General features: G+C 45.0%; 1 protein-coding gene across 1 annotated transcript; it reads right to left on the reverse strand.

Annotated features, from left to right (window-relative positions):
• Positions 1-16512: 16512 nt before the first annotated feature.
• TMEM158 (transmembrane protein 158) lies at positions 16513-17767 on the reverse strand (the record flags this gene model as incomplete). The annotated part of the gene is made up of 1 exon (XM_080610889.1): positions 16513-17767. One exon carries the CDS (start codon positions 17765-17767, stop codon positions 16844-16846), a length of 924 nt encoding a protein of 307 aa, XP_080467015.1. The 3' UTR covers positions 16513-16843.
• Positions 17768-19177: the final 1410 nt, after the last annotated feature.

A 19177-nucleotide genomic window follows, 5' to 3' on the forward strand; every position in this document is an offset into this window, starting at 1 on the left:
GACATCCATTGTCCTCACCTCCTTCCTTTTTTAAGTAATCATTATGAATTTAAGATACTATTTGTTGAAGAGTCTTCTGGAAATGGTAGGATTGAGTATAGCGTGAAACTGGACCTACCAAACCAATTGTTTTCTATTGCTCTGCTTCAGGTTACGTTAGAACAGAAAAGATATGATTTGGATATTCAAGACGGAGTTCACCACTTCTGTTAGATGCTGAGAAAACAGAATATTCTGCATCTTTAGGGGTTTGATGGTGAATCTATTCTCACTATCAAAAGATATATTTCCGTAAGGAGTGCTTCTGAATTTCATCCAGAGTTCATAGCAGACTATTTATTCTTCATAGAATATAATTCCTGTTATAGTCTATTCCTATTCTATTCTTCATAGAATTATATCAAATAGCCTTTGGCAGTCAATAGTGTGAGATTTGCTCAGATAATCCAAAACCAGCAGTGGCTATGAGGTAGGAACAGTGGCAAGATCATCTGTTGTACCATGTTCCAGCCTTGCAGGAAGCCTGCAGAGGCAGAGGTCTGCTAAATGGAAGTTGTCTAGACATATTATACCCAAGGATGGGCTGCCTCGGGAAGGCCAACCTGCTGAACAGACCCCCAATGACACAAATCTGAAAGTCTAGAAAATAGGATCTGCAAGGAGTAATGGAAGAATGTGTGGGTTTCAGCCAAAGAAAGCACAGAGGAGTGAGGTAGGAGGGTCTTTGAATACTTCAAGGGTATCTAAGCAAATGTAGACATCTACCAAGTAAATACCTCACCTAGTCTTCGTCCATAACATGGAAAGAAATAATCTCTTTGAGAATCATAGAATCAGTGAGGCTGGAAAAGCTCTTTAAGCTCACCCAGTCCAACCGTTCCCCAGCACTGCCAAGGCCACCACTAACCCATGGCACTGAGGCCTCATCTCCACGGTGTGTGAACACTTGCAGGGACGATGACTCCAGCCCTGCCCTGGGCAGCCTGTTCCAATGCCTGAGCACCCTCTGGGGAAGGAATTGTTCCTCAGCTCCATCTAAACCTGCCCTGGTGCAGCTTGAGGCCGTTTCCTCTTGTCCTGTCCCTTGTTCCTTGGGAGCAGAGACCGACCCCACCTCACTCCATCCTCCTGTCAGGCAGTTGTAGGGAGCGATCAGGTCCCCCCTGAGCCTTCTCTTCTCCAGACTGAACCCCCCAGGTCCCTCAGCCGTTCCCCATCACACTGTGCTCCAGGCCCTGCACCAGCTCCGTTGCCCTTCTCTGTCCCCTCTCCAGCACCTCAATGTCTCTCTTGTAGTGAGGGGCCCAGAACTGAACACAGGATTTGAGGTGCAGCCTCACCAGTGCCCAGCACAGGGGCACAATCCCTGCCCTGGCCCTGCTGCCACACTGGTGCTGATACAGGCCAGGATGCTGGTGGCTTCCTGACTGCCTGGGCAATACAGCACAGATCATCTCATCCTAAAATAGCCATCTAACATAGTACTTCGGCAACACGTCATGCTTTTCACCTATGACAATGCAAACCTGTTTCTTCCACCCAGCACTATTAAACTGGTTCCTGCTCTCCGAGCCCTAAACATTGAAGTTTGTGATCATTTCGTGTATTCAGGACTGGGTGCCAGGGGCTGCTAACCCTGATAGTCCTAGTTTGCTAAGGTAAAGAGCAGACCCAGGAGCAGGCTGAACTGCTACATCCAATTAGTGCTAGTGCCCGTGTGAGAAAGACTGCACGTTTATGCAGAATATAAATGTCCCTGTTTCCTGCTGCCAAGTGCTGGCTCTAGGTTGTGCTTCCTATGAATCCTTTCAGGAGCAAGAAGGGAGGAAAGGAAGAGGGAACATCACCTTGGTGAAGGGCAGGTTTTCTCTCCCAGCCCAAGTTGATGGTGTGGCATAGTTGTCTGTGCAGCATCGTGGGTTTGGAGATGGGGAGAATTAGTGTGTGATGACCAAGTTTTGTATAATCGGAGAAAAACTACAGCTTAGCTTGTCAGAGGGTAATAAATTAAATGACTGCATCTCTCAAAATAACATCTTCTCTTCACCACATTGAGTTCTGTGCCAGAGATGCTCCTTCTCCTTCTCATGTAATTCCTTATTCCAATATTAATGATGTGAAAGGCCAGCAGCAAAATTGCCTTCCTTGCAATGAGCTGACACACACACACACATCTCCTCCTTGTTTCTTTTCCTTTGATAATGCCTGTAACAAAAATGCAGGGATGCCTGTAAGGGCTAATGACAAACAGTAATAAGGGTGCAGGCTGTAACATTATTATTGCCTTTAAAGAAAAAAGCAAATGGCAACAGCTGTATCATGAGGAAAGGAAAAAACCTCTCCAGCCAGAGCAAATGGAAATGATTGCACTTTGCCCATCTCTGTTCTAAACCACAGAACTCAAAAGGGCTAAAGGTTGGGTTTAACGATCTCTTGATGCAGTGTAATGAAGGATACTTTTACTGCCCAGAAACTCCAACCCCACAGCACATTTTGCTTACAGAAACACTCAGAGCCATGGCTAAGCCACCCTGCCTTTGGGACTCTGGCAAGCTCCTGTATATTCTGGCAGATACAATAAAAATTACCAACCAAAAGAACAAAGAAACAGGCAGGATCAGTACGCAGAAATCAGGTCAGCAAAGTGGCACTTGTAAAACACAGCAAACGTATGTTACACCACCAGCACAGGCATTAAATCAATGCATGAGACAATGAGGTGTTAGCAGAGGGCAAGCAGCTATAGATATCGTCTGGTTTAATTGCATTTCTGCACCTCTGGAAGCTATTAGAGGTGAGTAAATCCGCCAGTGTAAAGGCTTAATGATGACTTACTCTGTAACACATTCCATCTTCAGAACACCACCCGCCTGAGACATGTAGGTAAATATTAACCCTGCTCTGCAGCTGACTTACTTACTTACAAGCTCCCAGCAGGCAGGTGATGCTGGCAGGCTGCAGAGCCTAATTTATAGCTCAGCTGTGGGGAGTCACTTGGTTTGTCTGCACCTCAAGGTAGTCTCATGCTGTCACGAGTCCTTCTCCAGCCTGGGGATAGAGATGTGGGTAGTCAGGCAGCTCCTGTGGTGGGAGGATAATGGGTAGCTGGCTGCAGGAGCACTTCCAGCCTCCTCAGCTCTGGATTTCACGGCCAGTCAGTTTGCCCCCATTTGTTAGCAATTGCTAGGGACAGCCAGGGAAAAGCTTTCTTTTATTTGCCAGAGAAAAAAAGGTCCTGACCTCATTTCCCCAGTGTAAATCAGGAGAAATGATGCTGAAACCACTGGGGTTGCAGCATTAGGGCCAGAGTGGTTACAAAAGAATCAAATCCTCATTATTTACTGATCACACAGAGATATGATTGTTGCTGTTACAAAGAGCTGACCAGAGAAGAAAGGACTTTTCATTAAAGAAATAAATGTTGCAGATTGTTCTAGAGGCTATGGGACTGAATAACAAATGATTTATGGCCTCTTTTAACATCTAATAGCACTGCAACACACAACATCTGTCACTTCCTAATTCACTATAAACAGTTAAAAAGCAGGTCTTTGAAGACAAATAGGTGATGCTGTCTTGACACCGGCTTATTGAAGAAACTGCTCTTGCTGTCTTGGAAAGGGGATGCCTCTAGTGATCATGGATAGGTACACAAGGGCTGTGGGGTGGATGGCAGCCAACACAGCCCCATGGGAGGCAGTCAGCAGGGCACAGCAGGACCAGCACCAGGATTTGGCTTGCAGGCTAAAGCACACACACACTGAAGTCATAACTCTGTTTTGGGTAAGTCTGTTTAGCCTGTGTGTACTGAGATATTAACAGTGCCCTGCACCACTGTGCACTAATGGGATGGCTGGTGAATGTACATTTTCATTCCCTTTCTTTTGTTTAACTTGCCAGTGAGTCACTTTGGCTCATTGCACAGGCCAGTATTTGGTAGCACCATTAGCGTGATTACATCATAAATCACACTGCTATTAAAGCAAATCCTCAGCTCTGTAGAGCACAGATGTGCCCTGTGAATACCCAAATATCTGTGAGTCTCCGCTTTCTCTGAGAGTGCAGGTTATATTTATAGAGCCATAGAATGGTTTGGGTTGGAAAGGACCTTAAGATCATCCAGTTCCAACCCGCTGCCATGGGCAGGGACACCTCACACTAGACCATTTGGTCCCATTTTTCTCTGATGTACTGTAAAGAAATCACTCATTTTACTTAGGGTGGCTACCCAAACTTTTTGTTTGCTCCTTTTAACTTTGTGAATTACTTACATCCAAAATGAATCATGAGTCATGATGAGGTGGAGAAAAGCTATCTGCACTAAAGGAACAAGTCCTTCCACTTTCCAAGTCTCCCATCTGAAGAACTTGAGTCCCAAAAGTCAGGTCAGGGGTAGTGAAAGATGCAGTCTGAGATCAAACAAGGTGAGGTGAAGTGGTCAAGAACAGAGAAGCAGGGCAAGAGGTGCAGAGGCCATAAACTAACACACAACAAGTCTCACCTCAACGTGAGGAAGAACTTCTTTACACTGAGGGTGTCAGAGCACTGAACAGGCTGCACAGGGGGGTTGTGGAGTCTCCATCTCTGGAGACATCCCAAACCGACCTGGACACGTTCCTGTGTGACCTGCTCTGGGTGGCCCTGCCTTGGCAGGGGGTTGGAATGGGTGATCTACGGAGGGGCCTTACAACCATAATGGTTCTGTGATCCTGCGAAAAGCAGCAGTGCAGCAATGGCAGGCACCTCTTCTGCTGCACTGTGGCTAAGCTGGAAAGGTGCAGTAGAGCTGGAAACTCAGTGGGGTTCCTGTGAGCAAGCAGGATGAGTCCATGTGCTGAGTATGCTGCTGGGCCGTGGCCTTAGGCGTTGACTTGTGCCTGCAGCACGTCAGGATGGGCTGGCTGAAGCTCATAATACAAAGAGGTACTCATGCTAGCATTTGCAAAGTCTGTAGTAAAGTCACACACTACCAACACCTTCTCACAATCGTGGTCAATTCTGTGTGCTCCATGTTACCATTCAGATCCTGTGTCATTCACCGTAGAAGCCTAGTTTTCATTAATACTGCCTCCAATTGCTACCATCCATCTCATACGCTTTTGCACTCATTTTCTGCATTTCTTACTACGCAGAAGGTAATCTGAGTAGGACTTTGACCTCTCAGACAAGGCATAGCTTGTTTTTTAAATGCCATTTTCTGGATAATGTACACAGAAGCATAACCTTATTAGACACAGTTTCTGGTCATTAAAGACGTGAAGCATTAATATGCATGCACAGAGACTCTAACTAAGCACACTGCTGAACTCAAATACCAGTCATGTTATCACTAATCATTCAGACCTTTGGGCATCAGCAGCGCTCACCTAACAGCGTTAGAGCCAGGAATGAATTCGCCTGTGAGAAGAACAGTTTGTAGTTGGTTTATCTTGCCTTCATCTTCCAAAGAAAATTCAGGATATGCAATTAAATACACGATTAAGAATATATCTGATTCAAAACCATCATGCACAGAGTATTCTGATGAGTGAGTCAGCGAAAACAGGAAACCCTCCAAGTTGTGGTGGGGTCTAGAAGCCAGAACATCAACAGGGAGAAATAACGTGGGGAAGGAAGTGTGAAACCTTGAAAATACATGGAGTACTGGAGTACTGGCGCAGGCGGTGTCAACATAAATGCTCTTCGGCCGTGACACTTGGATTCCATTTGCTCAACACCTTAAGGTGCAAACAACTGCAAAACATCTTACTTGATTGAGATGCTTTGTAAAAATGCTGGCTGCCACAAGTAGGTACCAACCTGAAGACTTTGTTTTAGTGATTAATATGTGTTAAACACCCAAGGCATTCCCTGAGCAGCCACCTTTAAGGGTGGAGAAGAGCAAAAGCCAAGGAAGCATGACTGAGCACATGGAAATGGAAGTTACAGCAGCTCTAAGTGCCTCTTCACACCGCCCTAAACACATGGTGGTTTCGCCACTGTTTCTGAAGCAGCTCTCACACCGACAGCCATGCTAGCACAAGGTCTTAACTCTCACCAAGCAGCCACAAGAGGAAAGCAGCTTCTCAGATTTACCCTAGCTATTTGCTCCATGCTAACGGCTCATGGACCTGCGCCCATGGCTATAGGGTTTTGCCTCCGAAGAGCTTACCTGACAGTGGTGATGGTGACTGCTACCTTCAACCCTTGCCTTGCCCTCTCTTAGGGGTTTCACTCTCCTGCCCACCCAGGAGAAGGTTCAGCTGTTTCAGCTTAGTGTGGTGAGCTGGCATGTAACGATGCTGTGGGATGGGTCTATACATGGTACTTATGGGAAGCTGTGCTGCTGTGCAGTACTTTCCATCAGTAATGCTCCTCATGTGATCTATTCCTTCAGCATATGTCTATTTTCCTTATTTTTAACGAAGTAACTCAAACCTCTACATTTCAGTCCTCTGAAGTAACTCAAAATCCTACAGTAATGTATAAACTTGCACCCCTCAACACACCTACTTATTAAATTCATCAAAAACACCAAAGCTTAAATTAAGAGCAGAGGAGCTGATACATCCTCCTTTCCTTATTCTTCATCCAGATTGACTGCTCAGTGCTTTGAACTGATGAATAAAGATCAATTTCTTAAAATCACTGCAGCGAACATTGATTTAATTCTTTTCTGAAGCCACACTCCACACTTTACAGCAGGCAGCGTAAGGAAGCCTCCAGCACTCTCTGTTCCTGTGCTAAGTCCAAGCCTAGAAGTATTAGTATTGCCTGCAGCAAGTTTTAGCTGAATTGCTCACATATTCCATTGCTTGCTACATAACTGCAGCTAGAAACATGCTGAGCAAAACCAGACAGTGCAGCAGCTGTAGGAAATAAAGGCAAGAAAATGAAGATGGTCAAAGAGAAAGAACATTTTGGACCTTATAAACCCTAATATACAAGACAGGGTAATAGAGAGGTGAAGTATGCTTGTGTCATTGAGGGAGTCAGAGTGGGAGTTTGAAAATGGTTTATGTGCATTGTCATGAGAAATTGGTTTTACCGTGAATGTGGGATTGGAATATAAAAAGAAGTAGATAAAGCATGACAATTATTTGTCAAATAATAGCAGAAAATATGTGCTTGGGCACTTGCTGCGGTGCTTTCTGTTGCTGTAGACCTCAGCACTGAGGCTTCTGATATTTTAAATATACAAAAGAAATGTATTAACTCTTTGATGTTTTCCAGCTTAAGAGCCCTCTGAATATCATTGTTAGAAGGATTTAACTGGGATTATAAGCAGGGTTTTCTGTCAGAAATGCCATCAATATTATCCATCTTTTTATATGTAACAGAAGAAAGAGATCAATAGAGACAACTTGATAGCCATGAAGATAGCAAAGATAGTGAATTATCAGCTGAATCACACACAGTTCGATGAAATTAACGGGGAGATTTTCACAAAGTAACCCTATTCCAGTCACACAGTTCCACCGGGGCTGTCCTCATGGCCATCAGCGGGAGTTACATGCACAGATAATGGTTCTTGGGTTTGTTTTTGAAGAACTGGATCACTCAGCATCTGTGCTTCAGGGAGTTTGCTTTTCTTACACAGGTAAAGCCACTGGTTTCTGCTTCACGGTGCTCTGCACATGTAAGAAAACAGATTAGCAAATGCTGTTTTCTTCTGTATTTTATGTGGGAGTAAATCTCTGACCCATTCCACCCACAACACTTCAGTTAGCATTGGGCAGCACCATTATCGATCTTACCGGCTGAATTCAGGGAACTCAAAATTGTCATAGGCATGAAACATTCCACATGTAGGAGGAAAATAAGAGCTGTCTTCTTCTGTCTTAACCCAGCATGGGCTGGTGCTTGTAAGTGTTATGATGGCAGTGTCATGGGGAGAGGATATGAGTCTCTTTCAGAACTGGAGATAAGTGGCATTTTGGAAGATGAGTTTCGTCATGGGCAATCCACTTTCCCATCAGGGTAGCTAAGGCAAACTGTATGGAATTACACATTATATTCAGGGCAAAGGAGCATTCTCAGGTTATCTACAACAATTCCTAGTCAAACTCTGAAAAAAATAGTGAAACAACCCAAAAAGGCCTGCAAAACTCTGAGTATGGGTTGAAGACATCACTGCACGGCTCATACAGAATCTCAGAATGGTTTGGGTTGGAAGGAACCTTAAAGCTCATGTAGATCCAACCCCCTGCCTCTGGCAGGGACACCTCACAGTAGACCAGGTTGCTCTAAGCCCCATCCAACCTGGTCTTGAACACTGCCAGGGACGGGGCAGCCACAGCTTCTTTGGGCACCCTGTGCCAGCGCCTCAGCACCCTCACAGGGAAGAACTTCTGCCTTAGATCTAACCTATACACAGACATTCCTGAATAGCTCAGTTAAAGTTCTTTTCTGCTCAAAACCACTTTCAGGCTAAAGCCTCATTTATTTCCTAAACTGTGAATGTGGTTTTCCTAAGCTGTCCTACAAGGAAGTCTTGTAATAGTCTGTGGAGGTGTGGAACACTCCATGGGCATGGAGTGTAGGCAACTGAGGGCAAGAGGAACGCAAGGTCTGCTGGTGGTGCTCCTCTCCAGAAGCTGCCACCAGTCCAGCTTTTGTGAGAAACTGCTGCTTGTGTGAACCTGGTGTAGATTTGTTCACAGTAATATCCACCATAGTTCTGCTTCCACGGCATGTGTGGCCAGGGTAGAGCACAGAGGCATAAGATATCCGTGTTCATGCTGCTAGCCACATACAAATAGATAGTGGGGATTGGGGTGCCATGGGAAATCACCATCTCGAGGAAGGGATGGGGTGTTGCATGTAAACCTCATGCCTCAAAGTGGGTTTCTCTGGGTTAAGAAAATGATGTGACCCCGCATCATTAAGCGCTTTACTTGTCCTGGAGGAAATTAAGAAATCTCAGGGATTCACAGTAAGTATTGCCTGAAGCAACTAGTTTCCAGTATCTGTTTAAAAGCAACTACATTTCTGGCATAATTAGGCACAGCTCATATTCCCCAGAGAAAATGTGCTAAAACCCATAGTGCAAGAAAATAAATGAAGTAGCCCTATGATTAAATCTCCACCGGCTCCCTCCACAGCAATTTCTTCATATATTCACCTTCTAGAAAGTATTTTTTACACCCTGGGGAATTATTTTAGATTAATGAGAATCTCTTCCAGGAACATTCATCATTTAGTAATGATTTGTTTTTAATATAACAGCTCACAGCAGCACCTTTCAATGGGAAAAAAAAGCAGTTCCAGACTACAGATAGTGCCTGGCTAAATTGTGGACAAAATTGTGTGGAATACCTTAATTTAACAACACAAGGCTCAAACCATACCCTTAAGTGCAAAAAAGAACGGATAATGAATAAAATGATGTTCATGTTCTGCATTTTTATTGTGCTTCACATGCTTAAAATGCTGTATGGGATTTAGCTCATTAGTCCTTTCCCTACCAGTGTGGGAAGAGTAAATATTATTTCCTCCACAGATAGACACAGGCATGTTTTCAGAGGGCTTGAGCCTCACAAACTGTGACCCGTACACATTTATCAGCTTATAAAAGTAGGGCTGCAGTGAGCTGGCCTGGCCACTCAGCCATTTACTACTAAAGCCAGATTGCTACTAGACCAGCACTTGAAACATCTGCTAGGTCCTCTGCTTGCACACCCTTTCCATGTGCCATCATCCAGGGCCTTCCATTTCGTCATTACTTTAACTGAAAAGTAATGTTTCGGACCCAGTAGTTGCATACCTTAGCTGAGTGTAACTTTAAACACGGATTCCTAAATGAGATCATTGCTTCTCTGACTGTGCAGAGGTTGCCAAGGTGTGAGACATCTACCTTTGGTTAGCAAAGGCAGGGTGAGACGCATCCCAACATTTCGATCAAGGATACGTGGGAAAGGTGGCATGTGGGGGCTCCCACGATCCACGAGATAGGGTTTTGGGCAGGTGCATGACTAGAGGGTTATTCAGAGACAGGACTTTAAGGAATTAAGGAGGAAGGAAGCACTTCAAATGCATCCGCTTCTCATTTAGCAGGTGAAGGCACAGTAGCTTAGAGCCCCTGCTCTATGCCTGAGGCAGGGTGTGGAAGAAGTCCTGACCACAGGACACAGATTAGGTGTCCCATAGGGTGAAACAGCGACAACTTTGCACTTGGGTTTTGCCATCAACACAAGGTTTCCTTTGTCTTACAGGTGCCACAGACCAAAGGCTTGAGAGGTACAGTCTGAATGGGTGGAAAGCAGAGTGGAAAAGCAGAAGAAACTGATAGCACAGTTTCCTGGAATACTTTTTTATAGGTTGACAATAAACATGTACTTGTGGGAAAGAGAAGTGAGAAATCTACAGACAGAAAATGTCAAGATAAAAACATGCTATGGAAAGAGAGAAGAGAAGAGGGAGATAGTAAGAAAGAACAAAGCTTAAAATGATTGATTTTCAGTGACAGAAGACAAACGGCGTGAAGCTTTGGAGACAATGAAGATAGGGACTAAAAACGAAAATTATGTAGGTAGTCTTTAAAATGTATGAGTGAGAGAGTACTGGCAAGACAGATAAGAATGCTATAAGCAGCATACCAGCATGTAGTCTTGTTAACAGCAGTGGCCCAGTCTGGGAAATAGAGTCATACCAGCATTACTTCAGTTCAGCTGAAAACCTTTAATACAGTTGTGATGAACATTCCTGTGCTGGACAATGAGAAATGTGCATTTGACACAGATCACAGAAAGATATGATGGAAGAACCATAGCCATCGCATAAAAACAACTTTTAGCATGTTTTCCGTTACAACCTTAGAGAACATCTGAAGCAAAATTAGAGTACACAGTGCATGCAGGAGAGTGCCTTGCCATTTCATTGCTTGGTTTCCAGCAACATGTAGAGTGATTCCTTTTCTCCTTTTATTTATGGTATAGAGGTTCCACTTCAATTTTTCCCAAGCCTCCCATGTCTTCCCAGGCTCTCATTCTCTTTTGCCATTACTTTTGCCATTTGGGACCAAAACTGCAATCAACTATTCAAGCAAAGCACTAAAAAATTTGATTGAATGTGAAGTACGGAATCAAGTCCCTAATTCATCTTGTGTCAGCTTTCTTTTTTCTCTATGATCTTAATCACTGCCTTTTTCCCCGTTGATACTTAGCAACTTCGTCGCAGAATGTGCTGGCACATTTCATCTCTTTTATGCTTTTTCTATGTCTTTCGTTGCCTTTATTCCTCCGTGCTCTTCTTCTGTAGCTCCATTCTAACCATTTCATGTTGCTTAGCAACACCCAGAATGACACCAACAAGGTAAGGTCCCAGTGCTTCTAGCGAGTCTCGCCACAAAAGGGACAAAAATACAGTTTAACTTCACACTCCCGGTGAATTCGCTTCCTCATAATGGCATCAATCTCAAATCCATGTCTCATTAATCAGATGTTTTCCTATGACAGCTGAGAACAAGTCAAATACACAGCAACACAGCGTTTCATAGGATATTTGGATCTTCCCGTTCTGCTCTGACATTGTTCACTTTTGGAGATAGTAAGCAAGCTAAAATAAGAGATAAGGTTTTAGATCCTGGCTTTCCCAACATGCAGATCCAGAGACTCTGATTGTCATATAAATGATCAAACTTCATACGAGTTTGGATCCATATCTTGGAAGACATTTGTATCCTGACAGTCTGGCCACAAATCTAGTGAAACACCATCTCGATATTTCCAATGACGATCTTTAATATCCCAAATTTTAGACCATGCTGCTTTCTCCCTTGGCATAAGAGAATAGGAACAAAAAAAAGGGCTAAACTACTTCTTTAATTGTTTCGGGGTTTTTTAATTTACAATTGTTTGGGGCAACTTGTTGGATTAGAATCACTATGAAGGTGGGACAAGAAACACAGAACCTCATCCGTCACAACCTGTTATCAATTCTAAATCATAGAAGAGATTTATTTTCCCCACAAAATCGCTTTTGCAAGATGAAACACTCAAACACGCTTCTGATCTTGATTGAAATGTTCTGCTTTTGAGGGGAGAAGTAGAAAGCGACGGTTTTGTTTTAAAAGGTGTTTTTACAAATCAGTTACTGGCTACAATGACTTTTTATGTTCAGAAGTCTGAATATGTTTGAGATTTGATATTTACACAGTTGCTAAAAATGTTTTCTGAAAAATCAAGACCTTTCTCTGAACTATGTTTTAAAAAATCACATTTATTCAGTAAAATTCAATAAAAATAAGTGGCATTTTCACAGTAACGTCAGAACGAAGCTGATTCCCAAACTAGCAAGGCCTTACATTGGAGTGAGAAATCCTGGCTTTGGCTTTATAAGCTGTGTGTATAGATACCAGAGAGGAACAAGAATGTGATACCTACTCTTATATCTAGATAGAGATTCTTTGATCTTCAGTCATACAAAACTTCAGTTACCTATTTGATTTCACTGGGCTTTTGTTCAGCCCCTGGGATCACGTAATGTCAGCCCTCGGGGTACCTTTATTCAGCAAGAGAAGGTCACAATGAGTAATAATTACTCAGCCAACTAAGTCTTTTAATTAGGTTTTTCTAGGGCCTGGCTCAGTCGCCCTTACTCATATCAAGTGTTATTCACTGCACAAACATTGCTGCTCTTGCAGTCGTATTAATCATCGAAAGCACTATATGAACTAAGTCCTGAATAAGTAACAACTCTCACATTAATCCAAGTATGGCAATTTTGCCCTAGATATTTGTACTTTCTGACACATGAAACTGCTCTTGATTATTGGTAACCTATTGAACAACAGTGTGCTGACGTAATATGCAATTATTATCATATAGTGCTACTTTTTAGTGTATTTATTATGGGAAGCAATGTGGCACCAAGTAACAGCAACACTGTTTGGATGCTAAAACGACATATTTGTCTGTATACTTTTGCTTCTAATACATCTATAAATCATAACAAAGAAAATACGTGAAGGAGATTCAATTCTGAGGTCTGAATATGTGCCAATCTAACGCTAGCACTTTTTAACACTTAATCTCTCTCTGGAAAGAGTTCCTGGTTCCTGGAATGAAATAAAAGAAGTAAAAATCTGTAATATAGTTGTACTGCATAAAAAGGAAATCAAGCAACTCCCCCTGTTTCTAGGTACCCCTTGCTTTCCAACAATGTACATAAATAAAGTCAGGATCACTTACCAAGGAACACGATCCGCCAGATAGTGAAGGAAACCCAGTGTTATTCAGCATGACTTGTTTCTCACCGTCCCTTTTCTCCCTTTTGTTTTTACTTAGTTCTACACAGTAAGTCCTCATGATGTACGTATATATAAGCATAAATATGCCCTCCCTAATAATATGAAGGGCTATATATGGTGACTAACTTGCTCTCGCGTTGACCCTGCTACCAACTGGTTTTGGGAATAAATCCAAATGAATAAAAAAGGCTTAGAATCATCCCCAGCAAAGCAAGCTCCACTGCCAGTCAAAAAGCAAAGAAAGAAGACACTTCGGTGTCTGAAGTTGGCATCTAAAACCAGCTGGGGTACAGATACATCGCTCCACATCGCGCTGGGCTTGACTCTCCTGGGTTTGATTCAGCTGCAACTCCCATGGATGTGGGCGAAAGCTGAGTGCACCTTTTGTTACTCAAAATTATCAGTTATTTAAAGTCATAGAAGCAGCTACAGCTATGGGAGTGGGGTTACTGACGTTAGGTATTATAGCAACTCACAGTCTGCATAACGCGTTTCCACTCTCTGTTCTTTACAGGAGAAACCCTGCAGTCTTCTCGCTGAAACCAGAGGGTTCAAGGAGTTGGGTCCAAGCTCAGCCCTGTACATCAGGTAATATCTGTGCCCTTCACTAAACCTTAAATGCCTCTTTAAAGCACAAAAACATGGACCATCCTTTCTGTGCAAAGGGAACATCCCTAGGCCGATGGTTACTGTGATCTAATGAAGCACCTTCCCTAGCTTAGAAGTGCTCTTTGCACATTGTGTCTGAGACCTGCACACCCTGAAAAATGTTGCAGTTTATTGGATTCTGGATGAGATTTGCCTTTTGGGTTTGTTTCTTCTTTGTTCAATGCCATCCCTGTGTTTTAAACATTCCACATTTTAGCAGATTTTTAATAGTACAAGGGTATTTATAGGAGACCTATAAGCAAACCTCTCTATCTGTCCCTTCTATCATGCTGTTTAAGTAAAGTAGGAAACTATTCTGTGTGTGGCACTGCCTGTTCGCAAGGTTTGTGTTCAAGCTGATATCGTTAGAAGTTAGAAGACACAAACCATGTTGTACCAGTTTTGGGGTACCAGCTGGGAGGTGTCTGCAAGAACTGCAAATAATAACCCTTTAATAACTGAAGCTGCCTGTTTCAGATAGCAAAACCACTCTCTCGACCAGATGACCTGCAAAGGTTCCTTCCAATACAAACTATTCTATGATTCTTGCTTATGTTGATGCAATTCAGAAAAATAACAGCACATCACTAGTGAAATTAGGAAAAGCAAAACAGAGATTCCAACCTTGAGTTTAAGCACAGGCTCCCTGCTCACAGGGTTTGCTACAATGCACTGAAAAGGCAGCAAGACCTTCAACAACAGTTGTTAACTCTCTGCCTAAACGTATCTCATCCAAAAAAAGAAACTCTGCCCCTAAGTACATCTTCATTTAAAAGATCAAATTCTTCCCTAGCATGGCAGCTCCTCTGAGGCTTATTCCACATGCAGAGCAATTCCCTTAGCATGTCTGTGCATAGAAGGACTTGCACAAGGTGGAAATAACGCTATGTTCTTCACATCAGGGAAAGAAAAACAAGCTTTGTAAACTAAGTGTGCGAGGGAAGGTGCCCTTTGGATCGACAGGTCAGATGAACACTGCTCATGGTAAATGGATCCTCTACTTTCTGATAGCAACGCTACTGCAGTGTTCGCTCAAGTGGTGTGCCCATTAAGATGAATAGGAAAAACAGCGGCTGCAGAGGTAGGTAGCCCAGTAACATGGATCATTTTAACATCTTGATTTATTTTTGCTGCTTGTCCATCTTTTTCTGTCTGCATTCTTTTGTTTTTTTCCAGATAGCATACACATAAAGCATGCATTTATTTTATTTTGTTCTCAATTAAAAAAGATAGGAATCCTAAGAATTTCATCCTTGCGGACACTTCATCCAGTCATTTCCACCAGTCCATAGGGAAGAAAACATTACAAATACATCAAATTAGCCTCATGTGAGTTTGTGTATTCCCGACAAATTAAATACATTGGTGTTGATGAAGGAATGAGCATTCCTATTGCAAATCTTTCTCATTTAGCTCACATTTCGGTTTGAAACTTCGGCTGGACTAGCGATATCTAAGGCAAGTAGAACAACTTCTCATCAGGCTAAACAGTTGGAAGTATACAACAAACGATATTTCAGGCTGTGCAGCTGTCTGCTCAAACAAGAGAGAAGAAACCTTGCACATCTTTCTTCCTTGCACACTTGCACAGTTCTCTATCAACACCTCCTGCCTTCTCTACACCCTACAGGCTTTCTGTGAGCAACCCCATGGACTGGTAGATGAAAGAGAGGTATGATATTACCATGCCTCCAACAGATACACTGCATCTGAGTTGTTTTTTGTAGAATCCCAGCCTGGCTTGTGTTGAAAAGGACTTTAAGATCATCCAGTTCTAACCGGTTGCCACAGGCAGGGACACCTCACACTAGACCAGGCTGCTCCAAGCCCTGTCCAACGTGGCCTTGAACACTGCCAGGGATGGGACAGCCACAGCTTCTCTGGGCACCCTGTGCCAGTGCCTCAGCACCCTCACAGGGAAGAACTTCTGCCTTAGATCTAACCTGAACTTCCCCTGCTTCAGTCTGAACCCATCACCCCTTGTCCTGTCACTACAGTCCCTGATGAAGAGTCCCTCTCCAGCATTCTTGTAGCCCCTTTCAGGCACTGGAAGCTGCTCTGAGGTCTCCAGGCAGCTTCTCTTCTCCAGGCTGAACAGCCCCAATGTTCTCTCCTGTATTTTCGAGGGACACACTCTGTGGAAATCAATGCCTTGCCCCCACACTGAAGTCACCCCACCAAGGAGAAAGCCATAGTCTATGGAGCTCTGCGGTGTAAATCACCTTGGAAGGCGTCTGCACAGACGTGCTCCCCGTTCCACCCTGCACAACCTGGATACAGGCGTATAAACCTAAATCTACTGTATGGATAAGGTAAACACCATTCAGACAGTGGCTGGGATTCCCTTTTTCCACCATCAACCCTGGTAACATCACCTCATAGGAGTTTTGTAGCCCATTTTTAGCCAAACCCTCCATCCCACCCTGGCAGAAACAGACCAACAAAAGGCCACAGTGACTCCAGAAAGAAAACCTCTGTATTAAAAGCCAAATAACGCAGAACTACAATAATACACACTATCTCAACTGGGAAATACAGTGTAGAAGGTTCATTAAAGTTCAGCTTCAGCAATAGCAATACATATACTGCTCCAGTTCTCCATCCTGCCCTAAAGGGACTTTCTTTTCTGTAAATTAAGAAAAAAATCCACTCAAACTGTATCCATATACAAAAAGCTACCCCGACTACAACAAAGGCGGTTGGGTGGGAAGGTCTTTTATTTCCTGCGTTGATTTTTTTGGCAGCTTTTTATCTCTTTTTTTCTTCTGGTTTTTTTTTTTTTGGTTTTTTTGTTTGTTTGTTTGTTTGTTTGTTTGTTTTTTACCAAAAGGTTCGTTTAAAACGGGTAGTAAAGATACAAAACGAGCACACAGGAACAGGCTCTGCTCCCCTCAGGGAAACAAGAAAAACACGACAGAGTCCGGCCCGTCGGGACACGACAAAGAGAAGGGGAGTCACCAGGAGAGGCTACTTGGAGGTGGCGGTGGTGGTACCGGCGGAGGTGCTGCGGCGCTGCTCCATGCCGTTGGGCAAGAAGCCGGCGATGATGGGCACGGGCCAGATGAGGGCGGCCACGCTCCACACGATGATGACCAGAGTCATGAAACAAGCCACCAAGGTAGACTCGATGGGCTTGCGGTTCATCCGCCAGCCCGGCTCCCCCTTTAGCTCTTCCAGGCTGAAATCCAGGCAGCAGAAATTCAGCGGCTCCCCTTGCAGCCAGTACTGGCCGGGCTCTGCCGCCGGCGGGTAGGTCAGCGAGGAGGAGGAAGAGGAGGAGGAAGAGGATGCGGGGGGGGCTTGGGGCGCGGAGCCCCGCAAGCGCCCTCCTCGCCGTCCCCGTACCCAGCTGCAACCGACGCAGAGGCGCAAGTCCTGGGGAGCTCCTCCGGCTGCCAGCCCAAGGTGCTCGATGAGCAGCGGCGGCCCAACGCGGTGGAAGGCGGCGGAGAAGAAGGCCCGCCCGTGGCTGTTGGTAGAAAAGAGCAGGAGGTCGCACTGGATGCCCAGCGGGCGGCTCCAGCGCACCAGCAGCGAGCTCAGCATCTGCCGCTGCACGCTGATATTGCAGTGCGGGTCCTCGGAGGGTTGCGGATGGGGACGCTGCTGCTGGTGTTGCTGTTGCTGCCCAGAGGAGGTGGGAGAGGAAGGGAAAGGCTCTTGGCTAGGGGTAGCCGCTGTGCCCGGGTTGGAGGTGCTGCCTTCCTCCTTGCTTGTTGCCCCGTCGAGGTCCATCTCGAGGCTGGCCAAGGAGCGGGAGGAGGAGTTGACAGCGGGCAAGAAGAGCTCTTGCTCCGGCTCCTCCTGCCCGCTGGCAGTCGGCGAGGGGCTCCAGCCCTGGCAGGGCGGCAGGCAGGCGGCCAGCAGCGCCGGGAGGAGCAGCGGCAGCATGGCATTAACTTAGAGCCGGAGAGGAGGAAGAGGAGGAAGGAGGAGAGGGAGGCTGCATCGCGCTGCCGGCTGCCATCTGGGAAGGGAGGCACCAGTGCTCTCGCCGAGAGAGCGAGAGAAAGGGAAGGAGGGTGGGGGCAGGCGAAGGGGTGGGAGCGGGGCTGGGGCTGCCGCGGCGGAGAGCGGAGAGCCTCGGTGACGGCAGCGGCTCCCCCTTCCCCGCCTCCCCCGATCCGGCCCCGCTGCACCGCCCGGAGGGGCCGGCCCGGCTCGGGGAGAGCATCCAGGAACCGACCGCATGCACTTGACTTTATAGGAAGGGAAAATGACGGGGGAGAGGCGGAGGAAGGAGTTTAAGCTGTCGGAGAGGGTGCAGTGGAGGGGCCCTTCCAGCGGTGTTCTGCCAGTCCCGACACAGCCCTGGGATCTGCCCCTGGGCTGAGGCACAAGGCATCCCGCAACCAGTTCCGTAGCAAAGATGTAAACGTGGATGCTTACTACAAGAACCACTGTGAGATCCGGCTGCTTTTTCTGGAAGGCAGCTTTATAAGCATGGCAGTTTATAATCAAGCTACGTATTCCAGCTTGATTCAGGACCTTGTGCTATAGACACAGGTTGAGTCTTGCTGTGTTGTAACACGTGGAGCCTCAGGGAGGGACAGAAGTGCATGAGACAAATGATAAACGTTTCTTAGCCTTTACCTTGGGCAGAGGGTGGGGTAGAGTTACATTTTCCTGACAAGCATCCGTAACTGAGACTTTCTTCTTTGCCTTTGCAGCTCATTTTTGACAAACACAGATGCAAAAGGGAAATGTGAATACAAAACCTAAGCTTTCCCAAGTACATGTGGGACAATTGATGTAAAGAACACCATAAGGTGCTCCTCTGAGGCTGGCATTGGTCCCACGTCGTACATGGTCCCACGTCAAGCAACACATGGGCAAGTTCTCACTTGGAGAATGAGTTCCTATAGTATCACTTTCAAATCTTTCAGGTAAATGAGGGTAGAGAGTAAGTTTTAGACTTGCTATAATTAAACAGAAATGAAGCTAGAGAGTCAGTTTTCTTCCAAAACCCATGCCACAACAAAAGTCAGAGTTGTTTGCCTTCTGTTTAAGAGATCTGAGCACCAAAATGGGCTTGTGTTTGGTCCCAAGTTAGCTCAAAGCGTATTGTCTACCAGATGCCTATAGTTTGGCTAGTGTTTTAGATGGGCACAGAGAAACGTGCCTAATGAAGCATTCAAAGCAAGTTGCCCGGTTCCCATTCTGGGTTTTTGCTTAGATGTTGCAATATAGTTTTTGCATCTTTCAGTGCTGTTTCAATGTCTCTTATTTAAGAGTTCCCTAATACTCTTTACTGTCCTTTGAATGTGTCTCTACCTGCATCTCCTAATGTCCTTTGTCACA

The sequence above is a fragment of the Psittacula echo genome (genome assembly GCF_963264785.1).
Source record: "Psittacula echo genome assembly, chromosome: 2".
Taxonomy (NCBI): domain Eukaryota; kingdom Metazoa; phylum Chordata; class Aves; order Psittaciformes; family Psittacidae; genus Psittacula; species Psittacula echo.